This window comes from Micropterus dolomieu, linkage group LG02, assembly GCF_021292245.1.
Source record: "Micropterus dolomieu isolate WLL.071019.BEF.003 ecotype Adirondacks linkage group LG02, ASM2129224v1, whole genome shotgun sequence".
In the NCBI taxonomy this organism is placed as follows: Eukaryota; Metazoa; Chordata; class Actinopteri; order Centrarchiformes; family Centrarchidae; genus Micropterus; species Micropterus dolomieu.
The window spans coordinates 19,724,061-19,744,491 of record NC_060151.1 but is presented as its reverse complement, the minus strand read 5'-3'; the positions used below and the strand labels follow the sequence as shown (position 1 = coordinate 19,744,491).

The following is a 20,431-nucleotide window of genomic DNA, read 5'->3' as shown; positions in this document are numbered from 1 at the left end:
GAAGCCCCAGTGAGTGCAAGATGGAGCAAAATTGTGATCTGATATTTTTCATGATTTTCTCATTTATTTCTATTTTTACAGGTTTCTACTGCTTCGTGTACCCTTGTAAGTCATCTCATATGACAAACTAATGGAAAGAAAATTAAAGCTCAAACACATTTTCAGTCAACATAGCACAGCTACGTGCCATCTCCATGGGATGTGTTCAGCAACCATTAAAATCTTGATTCTCCTCACAGAAAATGTGCTCAAGTGCTGTGTGAAGCAAAAACAGGAAGGAGGAGTGGAACTGTAGAATAACGGGAATGCTTGGTGTGTGAATGTTTACATTAAGATGCCTCATTAATCTGCACATACACACACATGTCTGACCACACCCACTGGTCCTGCACTAACACACCAAGGGATGTGCAAGGGCACATGGATCCAAACACACCGTCACTAGATAATATCCTTACACAAACTCACACAATTCTCCTCTATGGGTGGTACTTTCAAGGGACATTACCAGCCTTCGATGCAAACATAAGAAAGAGCGATTCAACACTAGCCAAATACATGAACCATGCCTCAACACAACACCCCTTGAACCCAATCAATGGAAGAGAAAGTCTTCAAACACATGCAATAAACAAGAACAGCCTGCTGACCTTTAGGGAGCACATACTCCTGTGGATTGTTATTTTCTTAGCAACATAAAAACACTTTTGATGCACCTTAATGGTACCATGATTGTGTGTAATGATGTGTGGTCCTGCTTCATTCCTTGCCATTTAACTTGCCTATAGCTGGCCTAGGTCGCTAGCAATGGCACATCTTTGGCTATACCTTTCTTCCCATCTCTTCCTGTATGACACAGTCAGTGTGGGACTCTGCTCAAGGTCACCAGAGGGTCAGACATGTTAACTCCCTGCCCCAATCCAAAGCTCAAATTAAATGTCATGTCACAGAAGCTCACCTTATTATGAGGCAATGTATTGTGGAAAGCTGTGGATTGCTAATTGTTGTGCTTTGATGTGAGGGTTTGAAAGTGGCCGTCTTGGCTGTCAACAGTAGACACCATTATGCACAACATGTCAAATAAGGCAGTATAAGTGCGCTCACACACACACACACAAGGAAGAACTGCCCCTACCTTCTCTACATATATGAAGGCCCACAAACTGCCTGCCCACACACATATCAAAAAACCCCCCCAACACACACAACACACACAACACACACAACACACACACATGCACACACACACACACACACACACACACACACACACTAATGAGTCACAGAGAAATGATTAAAAAGACTGGAGATAGAAAACGCAAACTGAATCAAGGGGCAACTGACAATGATGGCACAAACAGAGGCTGCAAGGTGTGTCCTCTCCCTTCTGAGTGCATGCCACTCACATAGCCTTGTAATAATAATGACCCACACCTCCTGGTCCTAATCCACCCATACCAAGCAGAGAACACCTCCTGGCCCAGCACTGCTTGACAAGCTGCTCTGCCTCCCTGTGAGGTGAACGAACAGGGCGGAGGAAGTGATAAACCCAGAGGACCCTGTAAGAGGTCACAAAGAATCTATTTTTGAAGGTGGGAAGGGATTTCAGAGCCACCCAGATGCAGGGCAAATACAGGACATAGAAGACTGAGAGGGGAGATGGATGGAAAATCCCTCCACATTAATCAGTTTTTGGATCTGGTGTTTTAAGGAACTACAATGGCATGATAAAGCTTTCTCTTTAAAGGGGCAACAATATAATCACATTATTGAAACAAAAAGTATGTTAGATAATTGCCAGATGCGAAACACGACCTTCAGGAATTCACGTACTCGATAACCCACGCCTAGGAGGTGCTTCCCTTCTCACAGCTGATATTACTGCGTAATGAAAACATTGCGCCTTTTCCCATTTTCCCTCACGTCGCAGCCCACACCGCATCCGTCTACATCACGTTCACCTTTTGACAGGTTCTGTGACAGGAGGTAAATGTAATCACGCCATAACTTCACAATTGCAAGCTTTTCACACTCCAGGTCTTAAAGAGGGGGTCTTCTCTGTGTGACGGTCTGCGATACTGCGACTGTCTATGTTTTATGCATTTCCGTCGGCAGGTTGTACTGGGGCAATGCGCCTACACGCTTCCTATGCGGTAGCCTCCTCCAATGGACTTTACGCATAGGAGCACCAAAGCCGTTATGGAGTATTCTTTTGTTACTCTGAATTAGTACGATTGCACTGACCATTGTGTATCCCATATATCCAGCCTGATAACATATAACAATAATCACATTTGCATGGATATGATTCACAGCCTATCGGGGCCATACAGGGGGTTTCTCTTCCATTTGACTTGGCCCGGCGAGAATAGCGCACGGAAAGGGTTTGCTTACCTTCCCACCGTTTGGTTGGCGAGCTGTCGCATCCGATTGAACTGCTTCTTCATCTTGTATTTTCTGCGTTAACACCTACAGGGGGAAATATTCCGCATTATTTCTCTCAATATAATGGTCCGTGCTCCACAGAGGCGCAACACAAAATCCAATCTGCCATATTTTCCTTCCCTCATCGCAAGCTGCCAACGCCGAAACCTTATTTGACGATCACATATTTTCAAATGATATATTTAAAATCTACATTTGCCCCCACTGCCTGCGCAGGGATGCTGGACCAATTCACCGCGCGCACTCACAGGGAGAGAGCGACAGCAGTGACAAGTAGCGGCTGCGCAGCAATGCAGTGTGGGAAATGTAGTAAATCAAGGCTGATGCTCAGTAAAGGATCCAATCTTGCCGGTTCCCAGAGGGCTGTGAGGCTTAATCAAATGGACATTTATTCTGATACGTGTTTAGCCTATGTATTAGATCCGATTTATTACAAAACAACAATGGAAATAGCGACAGTATAATGTTGCTCAAATCCCGAAACAGGGGTTATAAAGAAATTCAACCAGTGTGTGTGGAGAAACACATATACAGCTAAATCTGGAGTGATGGATGCACAAATACATGGCAACTTAAATATAGCTTTTTGTGCTAAATACATTACCATTGAACGGGAAAATTAAAGAGAAGTATGTTTAATATTTGTACTTTTATCGAGAGACATTTACTTTTCACATGTTTTCATTAATTTTCTAATGTGTTAATAATCTGGTATTCTCTAGTCTGTTACTCCGACCCCTAAAATAGTGGGGAAATGACCATGTACATAAGGTGTCCACCAAAGCCTTCATTTCTGCGAGTCAGCCTGGCTAACACCTCCATCTAGTGCCTTTCGTGTGCCAATACAGCTTGATGGTACAAAGTATAGGTTTTAATTCTTAATTTCACAGAACAAGTTAAAAAGAAGAAAATATACTAAATAAAATATACTATACTTTGTAAAATTCGTGTGGCTCCTAATAGGATTATTTATTTTTATTTTATTATTTTTTTCATTTAATAATTTTACATTGGTGCTTATATATTGCTGAAAAACAAAAGGATCTTTTTTACCTTTCTGAAAGTATTGGTAAATTTTGACTTCATTGTGATTGGATGTAGACTCTGTGCTGCTTTTAGCTGAACTGTCCTGAAGGGAGCAGTCATGTCATATAAACCACCAACTTCCTCAACACCACAGTGTGAAGCTCCAGCCTCAGCATCCTGATTGTTACCATGTAATAAGATCAAACATAAATTACATGCCACATAACGTGCTATGATTGTGCTTGTCTCGGTGCATTTTATCTGCTGAGCTTATCAAAGTATTTTCAACAACTGTGAAATTAAAAAAGCAGCTTTCTTAGTCACATGGCAAAGGCTACTATAACCACATTTTAAGAAGAGGAAGTTTTCAAAGCAGCTTAAGAGTCACACATTAAATGTCCAATTTGAATACTCTTCCAGTAGTAGGGCTACAGGTGAGGGGAACTACTGTATGCTGGTAAAGCATGTGATATTGTGTCTCTAATGTCAAGAGTTGAATGGAGACTGGAGGCTGTTGAAAGCTTAAGGTAGAGCCATGACAACACAACATGCTCCTGTCTGGGCTGTGAACAGGACAGAGCAGTTACAGCCCAGAGTCAGGAGTGATGCCCTCTGGCTCAGTGTCATCAGGCCTTAATAGGCTAACAGGTGGGCTGCGCACCACTGCCCTAGGATTCAGAGGCCTCAGGGAGTAAATGATACAGAGAAAAGGTTCTGTCCTCATTAATCTCACAAGTTGGAAATTGAGAAGGGACGGGACAGTCCTTCAGCCTTGATCTCAACCTTTTGACCTTGTCAGATCATTTGTTTTCATTAGTCCCCACTCAGACAAACTGGCCAGTCCCAGTACAGACACACAACCTGCCCCCCTCTCCCTAAAACAGGGAGCATTTCTGAAAGCATCTCCAGGGGTCTTCCTGATTCTAAACTCAACCCCTAAAACCTACTGCTCCAGTGTGTCTCTGGACATTTCTAAATCAGCATGGATGATTCTTCACATCCGCTTGGCCTGTTTCAAAATCTTTCTCACCAGTAGTCCCTCCAAGTTGAAACAGTATGCCCTTGTGTAGAGAAAAGGGCAAATATAGGGTCAAACTACAAGGGAATTGTGAGGTGGATTTCAACCCCCAAATATCATTAAATACTCCCCAGGTTAGTGTGCATCTCTTGAGAGCACAACAGGAAAAACAGTTGAGCGACGTTTCTTCATCTAGTCTCCTGCTGTTCCTGTCAATGAGTGGGATGACTGAGTGTTCTTCCTCTCACTGTAATGCCCTTCTACTAGCCAGCTGGGGACTAATTGGCTACCAGTTCACCTAATGAAGCCTTCTCTCAGGTCACACCCTCTCCACCTGATGACCCATTGCTACTACTGATATGTGGGCTGTACTCTGACAGTGACCTGGTCAGACAGATGCCCTGTGGTTCCTGTGCTGATGTATGGTATTACAGTCAAAGCAAAAAGCTTTGCATGCAGTCATTAGATGGGTTAGGTCTTGCTGGAAACAAAATGTTGATGTGTCAAGTGTTAGCTTTGCTCAAAGCAAACAAGGGTAGGACATTAGCAAGGACCTAATGGCATGTTGTGTGCTCAGGTTGGAAGCTGCCCCGTCCACAGAGGGGAAAATTGGTGGGATCGCCTCGTAGATCATGCTTGTGTTTTATCTTAAAACACGCAGCATCGTGTTACCCAGATCATTCAGTCTGGGTGTGAGGGGTGGGTTGCTACAAGCCTTTGGTCTGTCATTAAAGAAAAGTGTGACACATTCATCAAAGAAGTGTGTGGAAGGCAACAGGCCAGCACCGCGAGTCGTACACCCTCAGGCTATAACTCATAGTTCCCTTTTAACCCAGAATAATTCACTTTTATGTTAATTCCACACCCAGTGTAATCAGGGATCAATTACTGATATTACAATTTGATTCAAACAACAACCAAAGAAGTATGCTACTCTTTGTAGTTGGTAAAGTTCTTGTCACTTGAAGGCTGAAGGTTGTGGAGAGACAAAGCTCACCATAGGCATTAACGTCAGCCTTTCAGGTAAGCCTGAGCATTGAGGCCAGACTTTGTGGTGTGTCTTTAAAGGGTTATCTAGGGCCATAATGAGCACCGGCAAGCCCAGAGCCATGCCTAATGAAAACGCTGTGACATCTGAGGGGAAAAGACATTACAGGTCTAAACAACAGGGGCTTTTTTAACATGCATCAAATTACAGAAAATGATGGTTATCACAAACACCTTGCAGACACTAAATGCATGTCTGCCGGCAAGCAGGCCTGGAGTTGAGACACACGAGCTGAGCACTAAACACTGATGGTATGTCAGACACTCAGCATCTGGAAATAAACAAACACAAGATGTAAATAAAACGTGAAAATACTTTCTCTGGACAAAGAATAAGATGTCAGGGGTTTCAACACTTCAACAAGATAACTCATGGGTTCTATTTATAAGGTGTGAATGTAACAACTGAGAAGATGGTGCTTTCATGTCAGCTATCAGGGTGTCACCTTCCAAAGCACACCTTTCATCACTGCTACAATGCAAAGAAACTGGAAAAGCTGTTCTCTCATAAAAGTATTATTTACATGGTTTAATACAGTGTATCTATGGGCACTGTAAAGCAGAGTGAACCTTGACCTTTCAACCTGTAGCATGACCTCAGTACTTTTCATGTGAGTTTCAAGGTCTGAGTGTCAGTTATCACTACTCTGTATTACACAAAGGGCCCTCATTGTGTTTACCAGCCTTTTGCATGTAAACAGTAAGTAGTTCACAGGAGCGGCAGGTGTTAGCCTGTGGCAAATTCATTGATGCGTTCAGTCTTCCGATAATGCAATGTTCCTGGCATGCTACTCCCTGCCACCTCTTCTTGAATACCAACTCAATAACAGTTTGTCGGGGTGTGGTGAGTTCCAGCTGCAGTGTATTATGAATATTTTTGTATTCAGAGACAGAGTGTGTACATACACGCAAGCACACACACACATATTAAATCGTAGGTTTTGGTAGGAAGAAAGCACGAATGGAGAACAGATGTCTGTGAGAAAAGATGCCCTTTTCTGTTTCGTTATCAATATGTGGGACTCATTATCAACAACAAAAATGGCTCATTTTGAACTCAGGTTGATACAGTTTTATGGAGAGATCAATCACGAATGATTTGGTGCCACAGTTTTTGCTATTGGATGCATCTTTTTCCAGTTGTTTTCTATAGGCAGTAAGCGCTCCCAGTACCTCGTGTTTTTGCTGGAGTTCTCTGAACGCCTTAAGCTGAAAAAATGTCAGCTGGGCAGGAAAGCGCCCAATTTTAAATGCGTTTTTTCCCATTGTCCAATCGAATCAGATTTGTGACTTTACAAATCTGTGGTAAGATGCATTGAGTTATTCTCTATACTTTTTTCTATATTAAAAAAAATTTAATGTATCTCTGTATTGTTGCATAAATGTTACCGTACCTATGTGATGCTTATATTTTGAGATGACACCACACAAGAAAATTGATCAGTCATTTTCTTTTAGAGGTTAATGATATTCAGTAACATTGTTGCTGTATGTGACAGCTCATAACCTACTTCCACACAAACACACACACATCCAGCACATTTCATATAAGACCAACACTTGTGAAAACCAAGGCCTTGAGGCCTTGGCATTTCATGGATCTGAAATGACAGACTGAGATCAGATGGTCAAAAGGGAGTGGTTAAGATTAGAGCGCTGGATCCTACAGCACTTGTCTCAACTTACTGTAAAGCTTTAGAGACAAGCTGAAAACTGAATGGTCCATAAATCACCAACCTGTGTAGTGTACATTTGGTAAAACTGCTCAAAATCTTGGTCATGACCTCAGGAAAGCATGTATGCCAAATGTGGTTTATGGCATTTGCCCACCCTTACTGCTGTAGCATGTACTTTAAATCTGGAAGGCGTTGAATTTTCAATGGGCTGTCACGACCCTTATGAAATATGCGTACACGAAACAGGTTTCTAGAGCAGCAGTGTGTTTATCTAATGCTAATAAGCATGGTTAGCCATGCAGAGAGAGTTCATAATCGTCAATACACTGTTTGTACTGGCTTCATACAACTTTTTTATGCTCACTAAATTAGCATTAAAATGAGTGTTCTTTGTGGACATACAGTACAATAAATTTAAGTTTGCATCTTTGTTGTGTCAGGATTTGCATTCAAAAGATTGAACTTAATGTTACAGTCAGCCTCTTTTCCTGTTGACATTGGTGTTCAGGAATGTAGGAGGTATCAACGTCAGCGTAGGAGCTTCGATGACTGACTGACCTGACTTCCCTCAACCCTGAGCTGAACTCCATTAAGGGCTGCCTGTAGTCTGTAATTTTAACAACAGCCTCTTATCATGTTTGTCTTGTCTCTTCCTCAGCGGGTTGAGTACTTGCCCACAGACCAGTTTTACTTCATTTCATCCCACTTTCCACACAGTCAACAGATACAACGACTGCGTGACTGAAAAATGGCTTTGTACATTTGTAATGAGTGTAGTTCAGAGACAAACAGCATGTGTTTGAGCTATTTCTGATTTATTTAAGTGCTTTGCCTGGAAATGTCAAGTACTTTTCAATCAGAGCAGCATTGCATTCTCACTAAACCTTAAACTTTTGGGTTTTGCTAAACACTGAGGCTCCTTGGATCTTTTACTTTAGTGTTCACAAGGAATAACAAACCAGGTCCACTAACAACATGCTGTTTACTACAGCTATAGTTATAATGCATGGAGAGGATCATATGTTTGGTTGTGTGTGTGTGTGTGTGTGTGTGTGTGTGTGGGCCGAGTTTTTGAAAAACCCATTTAATCGATCTATTGTAAAGCAGAAGTATTTGCTATTTTACGATTACTGGCAGTCAGCTAGCCTAAAAAAGGCTTACCTGATCTGTTGCAGACCACATTTTGGCCTTTTTCGTGGCACATAAACTGACCATCACAGAAAAGTTTGGTCTCATCTTGAACTGGAGCATCTGGAGATTAATTCCATATCTGAAATGAAATAAATCCCCATTTTTTGTTATCTTAGCTGCTATCTTGACTGTAAGGGAGCCGGGAGAGGAAATTTAATGAGATTCAAGGAGGGGAGATAGCAAGGAGTTTTATTTTGTGTGGTGTGTTACAATGAAATATTCTAAATAAATAACAATGTTTGCATTAAGATGTTCTAATTTATTGTCCCATTTATACAGTTAAAACAAGCTGAGGAAACTCGGTTACAATACCATCACGCTATAATATGTGCTGAAGCCCATTAGGCCACACGAGAATCTAATCGATGTCAGACAAAAACACGGTCAACATCGGAATGGTGTCTGAGTCGTGAAGAGACCTCCGCTTTGTTTTGATATCCGACACAGAGTTGGCATTCATTCTATTGGACAGGCAAGGTCTTGCACCCAGTCATTCAGGTAGATTGGCGCTCAGTGTGTATGTTACCTCTGCCCTCCCCAATGTGACCATGTCATATTCTGTCTGTGGTGACAGAAGAGGCTTGGGGCGCTGGGACCACACAGCCTTGTCATCTCAGCCCAGATCAAAGGGACCCTGCTCTGGTCTGACAGGAGCCAAGGCCCTCGATGAAGGCTGTAGTGAGCATGGAGCTAGAGAGCATAGCTTGATCAGCACCATGGGTGGCAAGAGGTCTGTATGTGTTATCCTGGGTGAGGAATCTTTAGAGGCAATGGTCCACACCTGGTTCTTCTGACTATGCTCAAGAGATGCTCAAGATATCCGTGTAGGGAAGTGAGATTGGAAAGTAATCTGGAGAGATGAGTGAAATGAAAGAGAAGTGAGAGACGAAGCATGTCAGGAATGTTGAAACAAAAGCAGGGGGAAGTAGAAGTGGTGGAAATGTGGAGTTTAATGCGTCTTTGGAGGACCTCCACACAGACGGAACTTCAGTGAGACATTTTTCTTGGCCTCTGCCCTGCTTTCCTGTGACCTCAGAGTATTGCTGACATGCATGCTCACTCCACTTAACAATAAACACTGGCTGAGAATAAAGAACAATTAAAACACAAACCTTAAGTAAATGGTTTATATCCCACAGTATGTTCAGCTCTCTTTGTAAATCTCTCTTTACGTGGATATATTTATATCATTTGGATTAGATGTTGAAATTAAAAATAATTGCAATAATTGCAGTGTTTTGCGTGTTTATGTGTAACACATGATAATTACAATAATGAATGCAATCTATCATACATGGCAGATTCAAAATACCTTTTTGACCAACTCAAGATTTTCCTGTGCGTGTACAATTAACCTGCTGTATGCTGGTTAAGAAAACTCTCTTCCATTACTGTTTAATTTAGAAGAAACTTTCCTTGTTTTCCATCTTTATTCTATAAATGACTCACAACCTGGGCATCTGATCTGCTTTGCTTTCAAAAGGCCACATCGTAAATTCCTGGACCTTGATATTTTCCCTCATTTCCCACAGGCCCATAATGATGCAGGGTTCTTTGTTGAAAGCACCTGTTCTCAGCTCGAATAATGGGCTACATTTTCATCCAGGATATACTCCCTAAGGGATGCCCAGCCTTCGACTTGAGGGTATCTTGTTGCTGCCGTTGCCAGTGAATGTTCACAGAACAACCATTTGAACACTACCAGTCAACATGTGTTCTTTGACCGGTAGGATCTGTTTTTGGAAATGGTCAAATGGCAAGGCTGAGTTATCTTTTGAACTTCCATCCATCCATCCATCCATCCATCCATCCATCGTCAACCGCTTATCCTGCGTACAGGGTCGCGGGGGGGCTGGAGCCAATCCCAGTTGGCATCGGGCGAAAGGCAGGGTACACCCTGGACAGGTCGCCAGTCCATCGCAGAACTTATTATCCATGTAGATGATAATAAAGCAGTGGTGGGGGATTGAAAAAACACACTGACTGCATGTGAGTGATTGTCGAAGGGATAAAAGTTACAGAATATTACTGTACATCATAAAACTCCACCAGATATCTAAGATATTTCATTTATTAAAAACCTGCAGTTGTCTTTGTGAGGTTTTAGGAGTCGTCACACCTGAAGCAGAATTTAGACTCCAATTATGAGCTGAAAAAATGGGTTTACTGCAACCCCCATGTTCAGTACATTGCAAGAAACCCCCTTATAGGGTAAAGGAAGGGAAAAGCAAATGTCAGCATGAGGTCATTTTCTTAAACCAAAAGCCTACAATTAAATGCGTTTGAAAAGCTTTTATTTACCTAACTGGATACATGCTTTAAAAGTGGTGGTCCAAATCTGGATTGTCATCAGCACTTTGAGGAAAGGAAAGGATGCCACTACCAAAACCATGAAAGTCAGTGCATCTTTATTTCTGTTAATGTCACAGAGCCACTGTTTTACACTCCCCTATGTTAAAAGCGCTAACAGCATTCCCAGATTTTTTAAGCTTGTGCAAGACTTGGCAGGACCAGAACATCTAAGCCTCCTTGAGCCCTCCAACCTGCCACAGGGCTGCTTCGTTGTCCAGGAGGACAGCAGTGAGGGATAAGACCTTTTCAAGAGGATCAAGCGAGAAAATCCACTCAGGCTACGGCTATTCCTTAACAGAAGATAAGATGGTTTTTAGCATGGCTCCAGAGAATTTATAGACATTTTAAATGGCCTTAGCCAGAGTTGAAGAAGGACTTAAAGAGCAAGAGCAGTGTCTTGATCTGCCTCTCGGCTCACCTAATAACCCTGTCATTAGATTGAGGGCTCTGCGTGTGCAAGAGCTCAGTCAGACCAGCCTGTTGTTTGCGTTTGTTTGTTCTTTCTGGGATGCAGGGGCGGATGAGATCATCCATCAGTCCACTTTACCCTTTAATGGACTCAGATCTCTGACATCTGGAGGTTGCTCCAACAGTGACATTGGTGCAACGTGACGTTTATTTGTGCATATGACTATACGTGCACATTAAACATCACCATAGATTGAAATTACACACATAGCATGCACAGATTTATGCACCTACATTTTCACCAGTTTACACACAGGACTCACGTGTCACATGATTACCAATTTTCACTCATTTGCAACACTGAAAAGTGAATTTTGAAAACATGTTGACAGGACAAGGTGATAAGCAAGCATGCATTGTTAGCAGCTCCATTAAAGCTACATTGTGCAGGCAGATGTGGGGGACGCCACATGGCCTCGTTAGGTAGAGAGACACATCTTCAAGCTTTCTTCTCGAGCAACAACAGTCTTCTTTGGTGTGAATGCTAAATTAGAAAGTGGCACCTTAATAGCAGACTGACAACCCAAATACACAAAGGTTAGATCAGGTTGCATTTGTTTATACTGTAGCCATACGGTACGAGAGACGATACTCGCAGACATGCCTGAATAATATCAGTGAATGTCCTAATGCAAGGTTTTGTTGAACTGTCTTGCTTTCATGTATGAGCTGGAAACTGTTTGTGTCATCTGTTTAGGCTGCAGAAGAGGACTGTGTTAACACGGTTCAGTTAGTGTAATTGTATTGAGGATGTGTAGAACAAGTCAAGCACTCCCTTTCGTGTGTCCGGTTTACTTCTCAAGAGTCCTTGTGAGATGACACAGAGTGCACGTGTGTGTATGTCTGTGTGTGCGCGCGTGTGTAGGATGTACTGTCTCCGTGGATCATGAAGCATAACAGATGGAACAAATCAGCACACACAAATTTTACGGAGAACTCTGGAAAAAGTGTGTCTGCTCGTGTTCCCTCTCTCTCCCTGTGTGTGTGTCCTCCCTCAGGTGTCTTTTGTTCTTACTCTAAGTGCCATCCTTCCATGACTGTGCTCTACTTTGAAGTCTGTCAATCCCCTCCATGCAGACAAAATTTAATCAATCTGAAAATTATCTTTCAAATGATCAGTTGCTTTTTCCAGCACCTTAATTTAAGTCTTACAAGTGATTTAACAACGACTTTAACCTTAATTTATGAATAATTTCCAATATCGATGTGTTGTATGTTAAAATGTCTAATTTTAAGAAAGGTAATTATACTGTACGCTTTGATACGTTTCATTAATATTTGACAAAACGATTTTGCTGTTTTCAGCAAAAAAGCTTGGATTAACCCAATGTGTCATACGTGCATCACATCCCAGAGCAAGGTCAGGAACTAATCGGTGAAGAAAGGGATGATAACAATCCTAAAACACTGGATACTACATTTTGTTTGATTCAGACTTACATTCAAAGTTCTTAAGTCAGTTGCAACATTTCTGGATATAATATTATTTGATCTATTAAGGAGACATCACTCATTCATACCATTATTACTCTTGTTCATTACTGGCTGCCCTCCTCCAGTATGTTTACACTTGGCAAGAACTGACTGAATTTGTCCAGAAAATATTAGTTGTGACTTATGCCATGTCATAAAAAAGCCATGTTAGACAAACATATTGTAATTCTTTCAAGACAGACGTGTCCTCATCGTTATACAGTATTTACTGTTGTCTCATACCGGGAGCTCTGTGCTTGGAAAAAAGTGTTGTGAAAGACTATCTGTCAAAGATATTGGCACCTCTAAGTGGCTCTATCCTCTTCCATTTGCAAAGCACAGGAAAGAGTTTTTCGGACATCAAAGTAAATATAAAGTTACTACTCTAACAACACTTCAACTTCCACCCAGAGAGTTACAAGTAAACAGCGCAAAGAGAAACATGGTCTGTCCACAGAGCAGAGAGGGCAAATCATGACTGTGTAGCTCTAACCAAACCCCTTGACGTACACATTTTCCCAAATAGGTTATCTTGTGCTCATGCACTGTGGAAATACAACTATTGGGATTAGAAAACAGACACACACACACACACGCACACACACACACACACACACACACACACACACACACACACACACACTATCTTATATAGTAGTGTCTGACAGATGAGATAAGGGGCTTAGATGAAGGGGGCAGGGTTGTCTCTGGTGAAACTCTGACTGACATGGCAGCTCTGGGGTAATCCTGCTAATCCTCTGCTAGCTCAGGGGTGCAGTGGGACTGGAGGCCTTTGACCCTGCACCAAGAGGAGGTGCCAACACACACACCCCCAAACACACACACACACACACACACACACACACACACAAAGACCAAACTTCTGGTGGCATTTAAGAATTCATAGTCATACATCTCCATCATTTGGCTGCACCACCACACTCCTAAAGTGTAAATTATTAACTTTTATGGATCCCTAAAATATGCTGATAACGTTTGTTTATGTAGAACAGCATGTTCACGTTGTTTGGAATGATGAGGCAATTAGGATTATGAGGCCAATTAACTCTGACCCACTGGACCATTCGTATTACCAGGAAAAGTGTGAAGCTGTTGAAGAAACAGCTCATCTGTGACACATATTTTCACTTATGTGACTTGTTTGTGTCATGGTCTCTAAAGCTGACGTTTGAATGAAGGAGCCCATGTAAAATTGTAAACATGCGAACAATTGAACATGTGAAAGTTTTCATGCAAATTTGAGTGTGGGATACTTTTTTTATTCTCTTTTCAAGAGCATTTACAGAGCACAATTATCTGTGTATCTGTTATATCTACACAAGTTGTGATTCAGGTGTCCACCTAAATTTAAATCACAGGTGTGCTATCAAGCCCGAAATACTTGACAGGGCTTTTAAGACAGAGGGTCTTTAAATTAAATGGATGTGAAACAGCCTGAAAAGTATAGACTATGTTTTGTGTACCATACCAAAGAAAGGGAGACTGACTGAATGATTGATTTAAAGTTTTCTCTTCACTTGTGCTCCTGATCTAATATTTATCCTATCATAACTGAAAAAATAACAACGAGTCACATCTTTACCTCTGACAAGTAGGCTACTTGGTGTGTAATGCCATCCAGTGTTTGACATTAAAAAGACTGTAATGTGTTCAGGATGGAGGGATTCCTCAGCTCCACGGGCAGTCATCCGCCCTTCAGAGTTTCTGAGACTCTTGAGAGCTGCGTCAAAGTAGAGGAACAGGACTGGAATCTTCATTGCTTTCAAAATAAAAGTAGTGTGAGTAAGTATTTTGTATGGACAATACAAATCAATTTAGAGACACAAACTCACAACAGGTGTATTTAGTTTGCACCGTGATTATATCGTTGGAGCACATTTTTAAACATAATTATTAATTAGTGACAACAGTACAGTAGAACCTAATTTGATCAGATCATTTGCATAAATAAGTGTTACTGCAATATGCTTTCAGTTATTATGTGGCCTACCATCCAGCCTGTAGAGAAACAGTGAGTGACATCACAGTAGTAGTAAATATGGGCCTATGGAATATATGTAAGCATTATAAACATGTTGACTGAAGAAAGTGCTATATGATGAATGATACAATATTTTACAAGGTTTCAAACAGCCTTTTTATTTTTGAGCTTACTCGCTGCATTCTCAACAGGTTTACTTTGAAAGGATTTACCGGAAGTATGCTTTTCATACTCTTGCATGCTTGATGCAGCAGCCTGGTGTAGATAACTTGGTGCGGCTGTGTGAGCGCTTACACACTGAGAGCAAATGATGGGAGATAAACTCAGTCCGTGACGCGCGCGTATCGCTCACCTGGCGATATTTCCATTCCCTGTTTTGTGATTTTTTCTCTCTCTGTTTTTGACTATTGTTTATACAAGAATAAAGCAGAACTGGAGTTCAAGCTGGAGGGGAGCGTCCGCTGTACAATTCAATATCAGTTCCCATATTGGCTATAATTTGTGTTTTGGGAAATTGCGCACCGATTGTCAAAGGTTTGAGTCATGGCAGAGGAGTGAGGCGCCTTTGCCAAAATGCCTGTCAACTGGAATATAACTTTTTCACGGCGGTCCTATGGAATATAGTCCGATTTTACACAGTCTACATGTTGTGCCATCATCCCACGTGAAAAACAAACTATTTGTGTTGTGTATAATGCTGTCTCTTTGGGTGTATATGATTTATTGTTGTGTTGGCTACTGCTCTACTGTGCCAAACCAGACGTACGGCTCGGTGAGCAGACGCGAAAACGATGCAGAAGTTGACAATCAGGAGTCCTCTCTCGGGGCGTCCAGGGACTTGCTGAATAACGAAAATGATTTGGACAGCAGAGGCGAAGAGTGGGATGAAATCAGAGGCGAGGCGAAGGCGTTGGATGATAATGCCATGTCAGGTTTCGTAAATGAGTCGGAAAGTAAAAAGTTGCCCCAGGCGATCATCATCGGGGTGAAGAAAGGAGGGACCAGGGCGCTGCTGGAGTTTCTGCGCCTGCATCCAGACATCAGAGCGGTGGGAGCGGAGCCGCACTTTTTCGACCGCAACTACGACAAGGGACTGGAGTGGTACAGGTATCACATGACTATGCTTCATTTTTATGTTCAAAAAATGTGCTTCTGCTGCCGATATTTAAGCGCCTATAGTGCCTTGCTCAATGGCATTTCATGTAGCTATGGTGGCTCTTTTGAAGCATAGTTATTGGCTGTGGTTGACTCTGTTCAGTCCAGAATAACGACACAAAAAACATTGTTCCTCTCCTGAAAATAATATTTTCACCTTGTCAATTCATGCCAGTTTTATCTTCTTTGTATCATATGATTTAACCATATAACAACATCAAGACAGTAGCATGAAATCTCTAATATGCTAAATCAAGACATGTGGTTGTGACCACCAAAGAAAAAAATTCCATCTGCCTTTTAAATAAAGTGACTTTGTTCCTATCGCTACTATATTACACAATCCTGACAGTAAAAAGAACATATACATGTGATAATCAGCTATGAATAATTCCAGGGAAGATAACATGTGTGCAAGGTGATACGATAATATAATGAGAAAACATAATTGTGATACTGTGCAATGCAATTTAAGAGAGTTATTTTATTAGACAAAAGCAAGCAACATGATCCTGCTGGTAGATTCAATCTTTTTAAGAACTAAAATTTTTTGAAGTGAAGTTTGATGTGTTTTGATTTCATATTAATTTATGTGAGCTTATAGAAGAACTTTAAATTCCACTATATTACTGTCTTCATTAAGTCAGAGACTAAATATGTTATAAGGTTGTCATGTTGATTACCAAGGTAAATCTGATAGTTCAGAATAAACTACATAGTTATATTGTTATGGATTAAAAGGAAAATGGAAACTCAGCCAATGAAGCAGTGCTGATAAGGTGATTAAGAAAGAGATGAAGCAATACTCTCTAGGTGAAATCCACTTTCACTCTGTTGTTATTATTATACAAGCACAGGTACAAAATACACACACATGCATAATCAGGACCTATAAGCATGCGTTAAGGTATGGAGAGATGTCAGAGTGAGGGGGCTGCCACATAGCAGTTATGGTTTAGGCACCCTCGACAGTGCCGAACTGGCAGGTGATAGCAGTTTGCATGTGAAAAGCAGGACCAGGCTATTTTAACATCTAGATGGTTCATCTTACAGTTTAAACATCTGCAGGTGAAATCAAACCTCTAGGTCATAGAACTCAAATAGGGTACAACACTACATACCCATGTTTCTGTAAAGAGTAAAACTTTCTGTTTGCACTGACATTTTAGGTAACTCTTCTCAGTCCTGTTCATTTACAAAGCACAGTCGATTTTCTGCTTGTTTGCATAACCTTCACTCCAAGCTCCTGGAATTTTTGGACGTAGACTTAATGTGGCTTTCTGATAGGAAGGGGGCATCAGGTAGAAAAAGGATAAAGCACAGCTTCCTTTTAGATTTGATCCATATTCTGTTCAAAGAAACAGCCCTTGTTGTATGGTTAGGAACCAGCAAGTTACATCATGCAGTCATCTTTGAGCAGCCAGGAGCGTGATTCAAGATTATGACTTCCAGGGTATTGATTTTGTGGCAGCAATTAGTTTTGATCCTCAATCCAAATAGACATCACTGTCAAAGGCAGAGATCAGGGATCTGAGGCTGCCTTCAACATTGTGTAACGTATCATTTTTATTGTATTCTCTGCCATGGCAACTGTTGTCCTTGTAAGCCTACCATACTTCACATCTCAATGTGCAAGCCCTTTACTATTGACCCAGCCGCACAATTACACAACTTACACAAATAAATGAATAACACGCTTTATTCATGGAAATTATCGATCTTTTTGTACCTGAAATGTTCCTGGAAATGGTTTGGCATTGGATGTTTTACATCAGAGCAACTGCATTGTTAATAAGAGATTATAAGAGATACTGCTGTTCCAAGTGTCCATTTGACTGAGCCGAGGGATTAACAGGCAATGTCAAAGGATCTACACACTGTTTCAAAGCTGGCTCCATAAAGCTACAATAGGGGAAGCGAAGCATTGTTCAAAGGACTTCTCGCTTAAGCTCCTTTAAGAATTTCCGGACAGGTTTGGGACATTTTTGGATGATCAGTCTGTGGAGAGTGGTCTTTTGTCCGTCTCTACAGACTGAGCAACAAGAACAAATTGAAATCATCCTATGCTTGAAGATGTTTGACTTTTTTTTAAACCTTCCGCTGCACAAGTGATGCACAAGTAGACAACGCATGTTATGAATAATATAAGGTCTAAAAGAAGGAGAGGCTGTCAATAAAAGATGGATAAAATTAAATGTTATGTAAATGATAGTCAAATAAGCAACTGTATATAATTGATACCTGCCTGCTACTTGTTCACAGTGGCAACTGCATACCAAACACACAGCTAGTGGATGTGGGAAACTGTTTCATCTTGAGACATGTCTAATGAAGGCTTCTTTTCCCGGAGAGCTGATCTGACTAATTAAAACAACTTGGCTTGAGTTGCCACAGTGAGTGCACTGTGCCACAGACTGACCCCATACAGCAGAGCACCATGACAACGAGTCAATCCTTAATGATCATTTAGTGGAGCTCAGAAAACCCCTCGCCTTGCGTGGTGGTGGAGCACATCCTTGTTGGACAAATTCGTTTTTCCACACAAACTGTGCGTATACATGACCACTTAATAAATGCATATTTTTTATGAGACGTTTTAGTTGTTTGGCTCGCCTGTTAAAACTTTTCATCACACAGTCTTGTCTTAATTCTCTTAGCTTATCTTTAAGACTTCTGATCAAACAGGTGTTGATTTGTTTTCCCATATGTTTCACTTCACTGCCCCCAGACTGATGGTGCGCAGTAGCTTGGAGAGAGAAGCAGTCTATTGGGTGGGCTTATCAGCTCCTGTGGCGGCATTGAGTTGTGCCCACACCATTTATCTGCTGTGATTGGTGTGTCCATCCGGTTGGAGGTCTGCTGTGTCCATCCTGCTGGAACCCCACAGAGGAGAGACCCCCGCACAGCAAGACACCAACCACAATACAGCCCATTTTCACCGATAGGCAGAAAAAGAGAAGCAGGCATACAATTGTTCATGCTTACTCCCACACACCACAGAAGGCAACTCTTTGGCTCCGCCTTTCTTTAATAACATCATCCCAACTTCCTCCAGTATGTCTTATTGTGGCAGGTTAACTACTCTTCTACTGAATGTATGTTCAAATCAAGCCCCTCTGTGTTCTATACAGTAGGTGTGAATTAATTGCTGAAATTGTGTCTTTCCTCTTGAGGCTCCATATTTAGAACAATGTGCAGCCTTCTTACTAACTCATTTACGGCGTCAGAGAAGACGGGCTAATCCTCCTCAGAGCCCCAGGGAAGCTTACTGCAGGCCAGTGGCAGATAGAGGGCAGTAAATTTAAAGTGAGTCTTTAGAAAGCGCAACAGTATTATGGAGCTCAATGAAAGGGGATGCTGGAGAACCCCCGAGGTCTGCATTAACCCTGACAATAAAAGAGCAGACAATTAGTGTGAAACATGTTTTCTCTGCCTTCACTTTGTATGCAAATGTGCTCAGAAGGGTGAAAGTGCCCTTTGACGAGGCCCAGCAGGAGTTCATCAGAAAGACCATTCATTGGAACCTGGCCAAGAAAAGACTGAAACACTACACTTAAGCTTTTTAGCCTGAAAGTTGACTTTCAGAGATCTCTGTGTGGAAAGTTGCGTTTCCCAAGAGTCGGTTCATTCGAGTCCACTGGTGGCATTTTGCTTACTCATCACTTTTAGCTCTTTGCATGGACACAGGGGGATTGGTGTAAATGAGAGAACTCTCGATATAGGTATCCCTCAGCTTAAACTAATGCGTCAGCACACTGACAGGAAAAGAAGGGGAAAACTGTGTTGATAATGAGATGCTTCCAACACTGTTGCTTCAAACATTCCAAAAATATTTCCACAACCCATAAAACCTTACACTTTAAAACCTCATATAATGCAAAAAGCAACCCAGACTCTAACAGATTGTTACTTCCGATAGACTATGCTAGCATTCCTAGAAAAAGTCCATTAGACTGTCAATACTGGCAATGTGCACCTCCCCTTCCTATTCAGGAGATTGAAGATTTAATTTTCTGCAATAACCCCCTGGGCTTTAGCTTGAGGCAATTTGTCAAACCACAGCACTTATTACAGCACTTTGGAAACACTGAAACACAACAAGTTTACTTCATTATATCCCCTTGAGCTGTTGACTTCCCCATCTCTTTCTTTTGTAGTATCTTCAGAGAGAATGTGTTGTTTCCTGCTTCTGTCTTTCACTCTGATGCAGAGACTCCCTGACAGCAAGTCAGAGCAAGTTTAGAAATAAGCAATCTGCCTCAGCCATCTTTGTTTTGCTTCTTGCTTCTTTGAAGTTTTGTTTGCTTTTGCTGATCCTCTCAGACCAGCGTGCGTCTCTGGGGAATTACCTACCAACCACTACATGTTGAAGACATACATTACATGCAAGGAATGTATATATATATATATACATATATTTAGCTAAGCACAAAACAAAACTCTCTCTCTCTCTCTCTCTCTCTCTCTCTCTCTCTCTCTCTCTCTCTCTCTCTCTCTCTCTCTCTCTCTCTCTCTCTCTTGCCTGTTTTTATAGTGGAGCAGGCAGTCACTATTTTGTCTTAGAAGATGACAAAAGAG

The 20,431-nt window shown here is 41.5% G+C and overlaps 2 protein-coding genes across 2 annotated transcripts in view; one reads left to right on the top strand and one right to left on the bottom strand.

The window, feature by feature from the left end:
• Positions 1 to 2,660, bottom strand: part of arhgap44a (Rho GTPase activating protein 44a) — a 29,304-nt gene extending 26,644 nt beyond the window's left edge. Inside the window, exon 1 of the mRNA XM_046042139.1 lies at positions 2,395 to 2,660. Coding sequence (XP_045898095.1) covers positions 2,395 to 2,447 — 53 coding nt within the window. The 5' untranslated portion in view covers positions 2,448 to 2,660. The remainder of the gene's footprint in view (positions 1 to 2,394) is intronic.
• A 12,405-nt stretch (positions 2,661 to 15,065) lies between these two features.
• Positions 15,066 to 19,410, top strand: LOC123967193 (heparan sulfate glucosamine 3-O-sulfotransferase 3B1-like). The gene is made up of 2 exons (XM_046043233.1): positions 15,066 to 15,805; positions 19,314 to 19,410. Exons 1-2 carry the CDS (start codon positions 15,312 to 15,314, stop codon positions 19,408 to 19,410), a joined length of 591 nt encoding a protein of 196 aa, XP_045899189.1. The 5' UTR covers positions 15,066 to 15,311.
• The last annotated feature ends 1,021 nt before the right edge of the window (positions 19,411 to 20,431 follow it).

Bases quoted from the DNA above. Each gene is read 5' to 3' on its own strand.
- LOC123967193 (XM_046043233.1), top strand. From the start codon at position 15,312: ATGGAATATAGTCCGATTTTACACAGTCTACATGTTGTGCCATCATCC. The intron at 15,806-19,313 runs GTATCACATGAC...AAATGTGCTCAG, and splicing joins AAGGGACTGGAGTGGTACAG to AAGGGTGAAAGTGCCCTTTG.